The sequence below is a fragment of the Anopheles arabiensis genome, chromosome X, assembly GCF_016920715.1.
Source record: "Anopheles arabiensis isolate DONGOLA chromosome X, AaraD3, whole genome shotgun sequence".
Classification (NCBI taxonomy): Eukaryota; Metazoa; Arthropoda; class Insecta; order Diptera; family Culicidae; genus Anopheles; species Anopheles arabiensis.
In genome coordinates this window covers 18,946,234-18,957,662 of record NC_053519.1, presented here as the reverse complement: position 1 = coordinate 18,957,662, position 11,429 = coordinate 18,946,234, and the positions used below count along the sequence as shown (strand labels likewise).

The 11,429-nt window shown below is 45.4% G+C and overlaps 3 protein-coding genes across 3 annotated transcripts in view; 2 read left to right on the top strand and 1 right to left on the bottom strand.

The window, feature by feature from the left end:
- The first annotated feature begins 63 nt into the window (after positions 1-63).
- Positions 64-2,484, top strand: LOC120905710 (mitochondrial transcription rescue factor 1). The gene has a single exon (XM_040316727.1). It carries the CDS (start codon positions 138-140, stop codon positions 816-818), a length of 681 nt encoding a protein of 226 aa, XP_040172661.1. The 5' UTR covers positions 64-137; the 3' UTR covers positions 819-2,484.
- Positions 2,485-8,528: 6,044 nt separating this feature from the next.
- Positions 8,529-11,429, bottom strand: part of LOC120905707 (cation-independent mannose-6-phosphate receptor) — a 105,007-nt gene continuing 102,106 nt past the window's right edge. Inside the window, exons 4-6 of the mRNA XM_040316721.1 lie at positions 9,540-9,759; positions 9,302-9,456; positions 8,529-9,233 (exon numbers count right to left, since the gene is read on the bottom strand). Of these exons, the coding sequence (XP_040172655.1) occupies positions 9,153-9,233; positions 9,302-9,456; positions 9,540-9,759 (456 nt within the window). The 3' untranslated portion in view covers positions 8,529-9,152. The remainder of the gene's footprint in view (positions 9,234-9,301; positions 9,457-9,539; positions 9,760-11,429) is intronic.
- LOC120905712 lies at positions 10,092-10,743 on the top strand. Its single transcript, XM_040316729.1, has 2 exons — positions 10,092-10,204; positions 10,363-10,743. Exons 1-2 carry the CDS (start codon positions 10,198-10,200, stop codon positions 10,650-10,652), a joined length of 297 nt encoding a protein of 98 aa, XP_040172663.1. The 5' UTR covers positions 10,092-10,197; the 3' UTR covers positions 10,653-10,743.

Here is an 11,429-nt window from a genome sequence, read left to right as displayed (position 1 = left end):
CGAGCAAAAGTGGTAAGCTTCCTCGCTCGAGTCAGTTTGACAGTTTTGTTGTCAAAGGCCGTCAAAAATCAAAACAAAACAGTCAAACACGCTACAAACATCGCTGCAGATCGGTTTTGGTGCACGGGGGAAGCAAAATGTCGTTTATTTTACGCCCGCGACGTTTCCTCGGCCCGGACACATTTGCGCTCGTCCGGGCGGGGCTGTGCCCGGTTCGAGCCGGCTCGGTACGGCCGGCCATTGTGCCCCATCAACAACAGCTGCACTGCTGGACGCCTCTCAACCGACCGACGGTGCCACTGCTGCTATCAACCGCGTTACACAACCAGCACCATCAACCGGCGCGCGCAAAGTCGGGCAAACGGTCCGGCAAACAGCAGCCGGCGGCCTCCGACGATCTGGACGAGGAGGCAGAGGACGAGCTGGCCGGCAGGGAGGACGAGTACGAGGAGCTGCTCGGAGACAAGCACACGCGCACGGTGCGCGTCACCGTCAACTCGATGCGGGCGGATCTGCTGCTCAAGGCCGGGCTCGGCATCGCCCGGAACAAGGTGGAAGCCCTCTTCTACGACAGCAAGATACGGGTGAACGGGAAGCGGCTGCTGAAGAAGAGCGCACAGCTCGAGGTGGAGGACGAGATCGATGTGGTGCGCGGTCCGAGCCCCGCCAACCCGGACCATCTGGTCGTGTCGCGGGTGGAGATAGTGGCGGTGACGCCCCGCACCGAGAACCTGTCCGTGACGCTGCGGCGCCACAAGTCGCTGGTGATCGAAAACTACAAGGAGCACGGATCGTACGGCGAGGGGCAGGACAGATAGGACGCGACGGTGGTGTAGTTAGAGTAGGCATGCGAGCGAATCGGTCCCTTAAGGACTTCAGACGGACAACAGGTAGGGATTAGCTGAACCAGAAGAGGCGAAAAGAAGCGCTTGTGAGTAACGGAACGCGAATATACGTATGTATTGATAGGTTAAACGAAAGGTTTGCATCGATAAACAATTTTTACATTGGGTAGATATTATTTTTCTTTCTTTTTTTCGGAAAACACCAAACTAGTGTTGGGTTTCATGAATCTTCCGTTGAGATTCATTCATATGAATCTTCAGTGACGAGTGATTCGAATCTCGTGTCGAATCTTCAAAGATTCACAAATGTTCAAAAATTCATGAATCTCCAAGTATTCACGAATCACGAAAGATGAACAGGATGGCCATTCAACCGGGAATTAGCCGGGAATTTTATTTTTCCGGGAAAAACCGGGAAATTCTTTAAAAAAAAAAAACGGGAAATTATCAAAAACTTTTGCTATCACTGTTTACCATCGTACTAAGTGCATTTTCAATTAATGGGATGTTTCGTATATTGTTCCCAACTTACCACAGGCCAGCAACATCACACCAATGTTTAAGAGTAACATTTTCCGTTTCTCACATTTGGTACGCAATATATGTACTATACTACTCATTCGCACTGGTGCAATACTTACGTTCACTGATATCGGTTATTGCACATTTCGTTCTACCGTGCACTCGTCTTTTGTTTTTCATCTCTCGTGAAGTTGCGGTCGTGTCGAATTTAACGGTGGATTTAGTGGGCGATCCCAATTTTTTAACACAGCTGATAATTTTTGTCCCTTTTAGCAATTTTAAGGTTGTACATTGGCATTTTGCATTTTGGTTTCGGGTCTCTACCTTCATTCCGCCCGGGTGACTGTGTTCCCATTGTCGCTTCTGCAGTTCGATCGTTGCTCCTTTGTTTTATTATCACATAAAGTACACTTTCCGTAAAACATATTCAAGAAAGTGTCCCAAAATTAAGAAACCCACTGAAATGTCCTGTATCTATTCGTGAGATGCATCATCAGCGTCGTGCTAGTAACAGCATATTTGAATGGCTGCTATTTAACAGGAAATCCGTTCTTCGCAGATTTCTATGCTTTCTCCAGTGGCTGGTTGGTCCATGACTTCCGGTTACCCTTTTTTAAGGTTGTGTGATGATATCTGTTAATCAACAATTGATAGCAGATGAAAAATATCTATGCCACGGGGTAAAGTCATACGTTAGTGTCATGATGCTAAAGCACCAAAAAGCAATATTTGTAAAGCTTTTTTTGTTCGTTGTTTCATCAGTTGTTAGCTCGTATAAAACGTCAGAAAATGCAGAGAAGAATGCATATTTAAATAGCTTAAGCTCCATAATAGCCAAATTAGATCCACAAACAAGAGCACGATTGACAATTTGTTTGTACAAATTTGATAGAAATCACGTCAAAAATGGTTCTTAACTGTGTTGTCACACCTCCAGATTGGAAATTATATTGTTGAATAATTCACTAATAACTTTTATCCAGTTTTTATGACCTTTCCCGTAATGACCGCCGTAAAGTGTCCAACTTTCCCGTAATGACATAATAATTTGGAATTTAAGTATCGATAAAACCGACAGACGAAGCATAGTGAACCGGGAAAACTCCAAAAAAAAAAATCGGAAAACCCCGGGAAAAAACCGGAAATTTAAAATCCTGATTTGAGTGGCCACCCTGCATGAATCTCCAAGGATTCATGGATCTCTAAATATTCCTGAATCTCCAAGGATTAATGAATCTCGAACGATACACGAATCTCCAAAGATTCTGAAATCTAAAATGATTCATAAATCCATTAAAGCTCATATATCTTCAGGGATTTATGAATATTTTTGAATGAAGATGTATGATCTTCAAAACATTGAATTTTATAAATCCCACCTAAAACATGCCCGTCCTGTGTTCAAGCCACGCATGGACCGTCTCCCCGTAGCAAAACAAACTATCCGGCTGCGTGGAATTGCCTAGACGTCTCGAAAGCCTTATAGATTGGCCTGACCCCGTAGGTTGTTACGCCAAGAAGAAGAATAATAAAAGGCTCTACCCAACACTACACCAAACGTGCCTGCGTTTCGGTTGATTGTAACGTCCGCGAATGTTGATAGGTTGCGTTGTTTTGCTTTTAGTTTGTTTTATTTGATTGGGTTGACAGGAACCGGTCCAGAGGCTAGTAATACTATAAAGCAAGCGAGACACCCTTTTATAGCCGCCGGGCACGGTCTATAAAACGGTCAATTGCCGGAAATGATTGCACGACCGCGCAAGCTTCCCCTTATCTTGTTTTGCGCCTCCGGTTACGGTGTGTCCTCGCTATCTTTTCCCCCCGTTTAGGCTGCCCCGTCCCCGCAGAAATTGACCCAATCGGCCGGAAAGACGCACTGCTGCAAACCGTAGTGGAAGAACGTGCCGGCGGCGCACGGTCTCATCTGGGCCTCCCAGAATCCGTTCGGTTGCGGTACGCACTGCCAGAAGTAGGACGGGCTGGCGTGCGGATACAGGACCGGGTCTTCCCGCTCGCACAGCGGTCGCTGACAGAGTGTCCACCCCGGCACGGTGGTGCTGGTCGGTGGCGGCTGCGTTACGATCTGCGTCGTGGTGGTGATCATTTCCGTCGTCGTTGGCTCGCCACCGGTCGGCCCGGGTGTCAGCTCACCCTCGAACGTACATTCCGCCTCCCAGCGGAACACGGTAATGCATGCCTGATGCCGCAGGCTAAACAGGGTCCCGTACGGGCAGTGCTGCAGCACGGGCGCAATCCCACCGGTCGCCTGCGGAATGCACTGCAAAAAGGAGGGCGGTTCCTCGGTCGGCCACAGCCGGCCCAGATCGGCCTCGGTCGCGCAGCTCACCTCCGGGCACGGTTCCAGCGGTCCCGGGTTGACCGTGCCCCCGCACGGTACCTCCCAATCGAGCGGGGCGGTGCAGCGCTGACGGGCAAAATGGAACAGCCGGCGCCCAGAGCACGGGTGGCGTACCAACTCCCACGGTGTGCCGGTCGGCTCGCAGCGCAGGAAAAAGTTCGGATCCTCGAACGGCCACACCGTGGCACGGTCCAGCTCGGTCAGGCAGCTCGGTATCACACAGTCGACCGGATAGAGCCGGCCGGCAGCGTCATCGTCTGCGACGGGTTCGCCAACACTAACCTCCGCCACAAGCGGAACGCACAGCAGCACACAAAGTAGCAACTTGCTCATGATGGAAGGGCTCTTACTTTCACCTCTTCAACGGAACTATCACGAATGGATCGCGGATTGGAAAACACGCCGGAGAAATAAGACTCGCCGAGGCAGGCCTATCGGTGCGATATCGACCGCGGCTATCAGCCAAGACCTAGAGAAGAAAAAAAAAAACGAGCAGCATGACCATGAAAGCGTACCGCACGCTCTAATCTTGCCCGATTGCGTACTGATTAATTGCACCCTCCGGGGGAGAGCAGACACAGGACCTCCTCTGATGTGATCTATCTTTATATATGCGACTGCGGTCAGTGTCTTTGTATGTGATAGACCACCTCGTAACCTTTCTTTCGCATGCGACCGCTTCTTGACAAGAAGGGCCAACAGATTGTTTAGGGAATGGACAAGTCGCAGATAATTAAGAACAAGCAAATTTTCTACAATATCTCTGGGAGAGTAGAGACCTCAGACGACGACATCAATGTTATCAATGTGAGATAGATATATCGGAAATTGCAAATATGATCACCCCCTACTATCCCCAGGCATGGGCAACCTGTGCTTCGTTCCATGCGGCCTGCGGAACGATTTTGGAATTTTCTGTACTAACGGAACTAAAAATGCTTTGCTGACATGCAATTAGTGTCAATTCTGATCAATCCAACGATTAATCAAACGATCAAAACTTTTGAACACAAACAGCGAATAGAAAAGATTATTTAAAGTGTATCGAGATCAAACTTAAGATGCATTACCTAAATATATTGATTGCAATAAAATAACAGAAAAGGGAACATAGAGTACCTGGATACACCTTGGTACAGTAAAGCATATCTTATATATATTATTATACAAATCAAAACAACTATTTGGATATCGTGATATCTAGAGCAAAGGCTCTCATGACACACAGTTCCAAATTATATGGGAAAATTGGGGAATAATTGAAAACTGCTGATAAATTCTTTAAATTGCTGAAATATTGTTAGAAAATGCAACTAAATGCATCAAAATGGAAATGACTCAATTGAAAAATTAGAAGATTTTTTTCTTCTAACGCATGCTTACAGAAAATTAAGTAAGCAGATCGTTACCATCTGAGTATTAAAGTGAGGAGTACCAATCGCCAGAGAAGCATTTGTATTACTAAGCTACTTTGAATAGGTTGCCGGATTTCTGGTATAAAAAAAAAACTGCTAAGGAGTAATGTAGTTTCCAAGATAACAAGTAGAATCAAGTCAGTTTTTGCCGGGTGAATGATATAGGTATTCATGATTTGGCTATGATGGGACACTAAGACAAAGTAGATTTGAATTCAAGTCGGGCATGTTGTTAAAATGTCCTAGTAAACGAAATCTTTAGCGAAAGACTTTGGCGCTCATTTAAGCATACATGTATATCGTCCCCGTCAGAGGCGAATTTATCCATCTCGGGGCCCTAAGCGGGGGATCGAAATGGAGCGCCTAGTTTCCTGAAAGGCCCCAAAATTATATCGCATTTTTTATGAATATCTTTTTACGAATACCAAATACAAAATCCTGGATTCGTCAGGGATTAATTTTCTTCTGTCGTTTGTACATGGCAGTTTGTACATTATTTTAACGGTATCTATAGTCTTCGTGCAATCAGGCTTACATATTTTACATATTTTTAGGTTGTCCATCATCGTTGTTTCCGGTAAGGAAAATTTATCAACACTAAATTCAAATACTAGCCAGTGTTTGGTGTAAGAAAAATTTCATTCTCAATAGAAGTTTTTTTTTAATAAATATGCATTTGGTCGTTTTACTAAGCTAAGAGTATTTTGTATGGAAATGAATCAACCAATGAAACTAAACTGTCGTTATTGAAACTCCAGCCTTTCCAAATTGCAGTACTGATCTAGTTGATCTATCATGATTCAGTAGCCTTGATTTTAAACCAATTCGATCATTGTAACAACCTGACAATTGGTCTTTTTCTTTTTGGCTCAACAACCGTTGTCGGTGAAGGCCTGCCTGTACCCCCACTAGTGATGAAATGAGCTTGGCTTTCTTTGACTTATTGTTACCATAGCAGGATAGTCAGTCCTACGTGTGGCGGAACGATCTATTTGGGGATTGATCCCATGACAGGCATATTGTTAAGTCGTGCGAGTTGACCACTGTATCATGAAACCGGCAAATTGACAATTGGTCTAGTACATCTAAAAGGCATATTTGAAAGGCCTTTGGAAAAAACTGAATTTATCTCATTTGTGTTTTTGTATTTTAGATCACAGTTTGCAATCCAGCTTGTTCTTAAATATCTGCGAATATCTGTTTCATAGATACATAAAAATTGCCTGAAAACCAAGTGTCCGACACTGATTATCCTGTACTTGTGTAATTGTAAACTTTTCGTCCTTGCAATCGAAAACATCAACAAAGTTCTTTAACAATTTAAATTACCCTACCCAGGAGCTTCTTCATACTTGCTCGTTATAGGTAATATGGAAGAGTGCGAAAGTATGTCAAGTTTGTCTAGGCTTTCAAAAATTATCTCTATAGTTCGTAACAACTTTTGATTGCTATAAACATTATCAACACATTCCACACACTTACTTGTAAGAATGTACTATTTTGAGAAAATTTTAGTTTTCCGTTCATATCTGCATTAATTGCCTAAAAAAATTGCCTAGCGGAAACGTCTCGTAAAACTGTTGAAAGCGAGAGGATACTCATTAAACAGAGAGTCTACTATTTAACAAAAATATTTGAATACCTTATTTGCGCTGAAGAATTTTTACCATGGTGAAGGAATTGAAGAATTTTAAATGGTGATGAAACTAGTTTACTGAAGATGAAGGTGAAGTCTTGTTGGAAATGTTTAACGGTGGAACACACCTACACAAATTAATCTAAAACGTGTATTCTAAAGTAAAATACTAAAACAATCGACCACATTTTCAATAAAATAGTTCATTAATAGTCACAAAGAAATAGTGAACTTCCAGTGAATCTTCTATACAGCAGTTTCAATCTAAAAATCGTGAAACCCGGCTGTTACGAAATCTGCAATTTGAGATCCGCGCCAGATTTACAAATCCGCGCGAATACGAATGAAACTTAAAGATTTATTGAACATTGACAGTAGTGATAATGAAAAAACATACTCATCTATATGCAAACATGGAAGCAGAGATAGGATGAAACCGTATGATTACGAAGGGGTACAGCATGTGGACCGAATGAGGGAGAACGATGACACCAGTTTTTTCGATTGCGGCGTTTCTTTAAAGCGATCTAATCAGCGACTGTTGTTGTTCTATTTTATGTTGATATATTTTAGAGAGGTTTTGGCTCTAATGGAGTTCTTTCGCTTCCTTAAGATGATTAGGGCCTGTCTTTTGTAGTTACCCCTTTTATGATAGTGCACTTCTTCTTCAGGCAATACTAGTCTGCCCCAATTCTTAGAAATATAGAATAAAAAAACATGGTTTTAATTTTATGCGCGGTTAGAAAATTCAAAGCAAATAGAAATAAGGCATGTAAAGCTTTTGCATCAAGTTGGTCCAGTACGTTTCGATACGATGCAGCTGAGTGATATTGAACCAGTTTGCGGACTAGGGTGTCATATCGAAATACCGCCGAAATTCGAAAAAAAATCGCATTGAATTTTGGCGTCATTGGTTGCCGCTGTGAAGCCAGGTTGTATCTGCTGACTAATGGGATACTATTAACGAAAGGACAATTATCGTTTCGTTAGTGCAGGTCAACTTAAACCCATAAAAATCGACAATGTTTGTCCAGTTTTGAAAATGCAAACGTTAGTATTGCTCGTTCTTCTATTACTCTCTTATATTAAAGTCTAACCTGTGATTGTTGGGATTTTAGACAGTTTTAATTTTTGCTGCAAGTAGTTTGATTCTTACCGCTGTATCGCACACAATTATTGAATAGTTTATAGAGGCTTTGGCTCCAACGGAGTTCTTTCGCCTAAATATCGCACACAAGCCTTCGATGATCAATTCATAGCGGTTATTTGTTTCCATCTACAACATTCTTTTCAACCCATACTAGCATAGATACCATAGCCATTCTCGCACAATTAGGAAACGAACCGCTTATCACCACCCACAACTTTGTAAGTGTACTAGCTTCGAACACTAGCTTTGCAGAAGTATCATTTACAAACGCGATTGTACGCTTCCCATCGATCTGTTTACGAGTTGTTTCTTTGCAATTTCCTTTTTTGTGTTACTTCTGTTCTTTCTGTTACTGCTTGTTGTTAATATTTTACAATTTTGCGTTTGAAGAATATAAAACTCTAAATTTCAATAATCCTATAGAAATCTAATTACACTCAATGTAAATTTTGGAATTTCAAACCAATACCCCACCCTCAAACAAGACTATCCGCCCAGGCTGAAAACCGCTGGTCTAGAATCTTGAACAACACTCATCGACGTGTCCTTGTCAGCGATGTAATCATGTCTATAATACATCATACACACCGAAGCAGCTGGATTAGAATGAATAGTACATCTTGATTATCCTTTATTTGATCCTAGCTGTTTCCATCATCTTCATATCTTGTCTACTATACACACACACGCGCACAAACCCACCTATCGCACACACAGGCTTTTCTTACAAGCTAAAATGGTGTCTGTTTCTCTGCTTGCTGCCCTTTCTTCGTTTTGTTTTGTTTTTTTACTCTCAATCACAGTAGCTCACAGCAATTGCGCAAACAGGACCCATATCGGGGATGATGAGGAGATGTCCTAAGGATGTCCTTAAAGGGTTGTAAACTACGCTGAAATCATCATGTCTACTCCACTGCAGTCTCTCCTGTAAGATGCGTTGCGTTAAGGTTACTGGCCGCTTGTGTTTTGTGTATCTCCGTTATCGCATCACCTTCAGTATTGCTCGAAAGGGATGGTGGTGATGGAGGTCGTTGCTGCCGAACCCTGGCATCTTGAATGTTGTTTTTTTTTTTTTTTGGTTTCAAAAGGAACATTTTACACAGGTGTACAAAACAACAACAAAAATCGGTTAAGCCGTTATCAGTAGTACGACGACACAATAACAACGCATCATTTGTTGGTTAGGTTGTTCGTTATCTTGGGTGCCACGGTCGGGTCGGGTTCCTTATATCAACATATCATCATCGCTATCCGACATCACGTTCGAAGGGTTCAGCAGCAGGCTAGAAGTTTCGCTGTTGTCCACCTGCAAAAGAACAAGACACTGCCCTTTACACTACCTGCCCTAATGTCTGTTAAAAGTACACTACTTACGCGCGAGTACATCGTGCTGGGAAAATCGTTCTTAATGAGCCCGCGACACAGCAGCACCGAGTGGAGTTGATGGCATCGATCCGGATGGCGGCGCACAAGGTACCACGTGCCAACGCTCAGAGTACTGACCACGGTCAGACAGATCATAATAATGCCTGCAGCGAGGGTGAAGAAGATAGGACATTAAACTCACATAAGTACACAGAAGAAGGGGGGTCATGCGTCATCCAGCACCTACCAAATGCTCCCAGACCTTCCGCGTCTGGCTGGACATGTGTGCCTATCGGTTCAGTTGTGGTGGATCCGGTCACTCCGGGTACGGTCGCCGGACTGCCAGTAGGATCGGTTGGAACTGCTGATGGTGTTGGCGTAACGTCACCGCTCGCTGAAGCATTGCGCCCAACGAAGGTGCAAACCTTTGGAGATGATTTCGTGATGATTTCAAAACAGGCCGTAGACTGTGGAAAGAGAAACAAAAAAGTATTGGAAAATGTCATATCATGTCAACAGCATGAGAGATGTTACTATATCGTAGAATTCATTCAGTTTTCATGCCTCCCACAATACTCTCACAGCGCGTAATGCCTATAGGTGTCTCGGATGTCTAATGGAAAGTTTCGGTCACCAGTTACTCTGCGGAAATTGGTGAACTCGGTAAACAATGTCCACTACTTAAGTTAATTGTGTTCCGCCCAGCCATTGTAAGTGCTTTCTCTGCTCTGCGTGGAGCATCGATATCGGGACAGTGGGTCCGATTGTATCTCGTCTGCCTTGCGAGCGAACCCGCTAGCGATAACATGAGTGTCCCGCACCACGCCATGGCACCGCAACGGAAAAGGGTATAAAACACCCCTACACGCCGCACGGTCTCACGACATTCTATTCTAGTTTGCAACATGAAAGGTAAGTGTCACTGCCGTCAGCCCGCTCTGGCGGCGATCCAGTGCGCAGTGTGAACCTTCCACAACTGATGACGCGTTTGTCCGTGCGTGTGGCTGTGTGTTTATGTGTCTGTGTGTGAAGAACCGTTTGTAACTAATGACGTTATCTCCACCGATCAGTGCTGGCGTTGATGCTCTGTCTGCTGGTGGGTGCCACGGTGGCATCCCGTTGCGTGCGGGACAACAGCAACGGCGAGCCGGGCTGCAAAACGAAGGAAGAGATCGACCAGGGCTTCTGGCGCCACAACTACGACCCGACCCGCTACTGGGAGTGTACCCGGCTGAACGAGCGGGCGGTCCTGCGCTCCTGCCAGGATCAGGCCTTCCATCCGTCCCAGCTCGAGTGCGTCGACTGGGACGACTGGGAGTGGGAGCCGGTTTGCGCACCGCTGACCCGGCCGGATCCATAGGCCGGCAGGACTCGGAGGCTATGCCGCAAGATGCTTCGGGATTGGAAATAAAGCGAGCTCAAAAACTGCATGCAAACTGTGCAACACACAACGATCAAACCGTATCTATTTCTGACACCTCAACCATCTTCACGCCTCTATCACACATCTTTCGCTACACCGTGCCCAATACCACGCAACTCAACGCATCCCGAGCGCATTCTGTTCTGGCCTCAGTACTGTTCAAAATTCTGTTCAGTACTGCTTATTCTGTCACACGTCCGGGAATGCACTCTCTGTCGTTCTCCGCTCCGTTCCGTCCGAAGAATCCAACCTCAGCAGGACGACCAGTTCCTGGTACCAACGCACGTCTGGCGGGAGAACTGGAACAGCGTCCCGGGGGCGCAGGGTTTCAGCTCCACCATCCAGTAGCCGGTCGGTGCCGGTCGGCACCGGATGTACTGGGTGGCGTCCGGTGAGGCCCACAGTGTGTTGAGGTCCTTCGCCGTGATGCAGGACGGCGGCGGACAGTTGACGTTCATCGGTCGCACCGTCCAGCGCGGGCTGGCACTCCCACCATCCCACTGCGGCGGTATGACGCGCCCGTCCACGCTTAGTCCAGCGAGCAGCAGCAGCACCAGCAGCACCAGCTTGGTCCACGAACGGCGTCCGTTCATTGCGTTGCGGCGTGTGCAGTAGTAGCGGTTCCCTTTCCTACCATCGACCGGCTGGTCGACCGGGGCACGGGCGCAGGTGCTTTTATAGCTTTCCCGCCTGCCCCACGCCGGCCCAGACAAT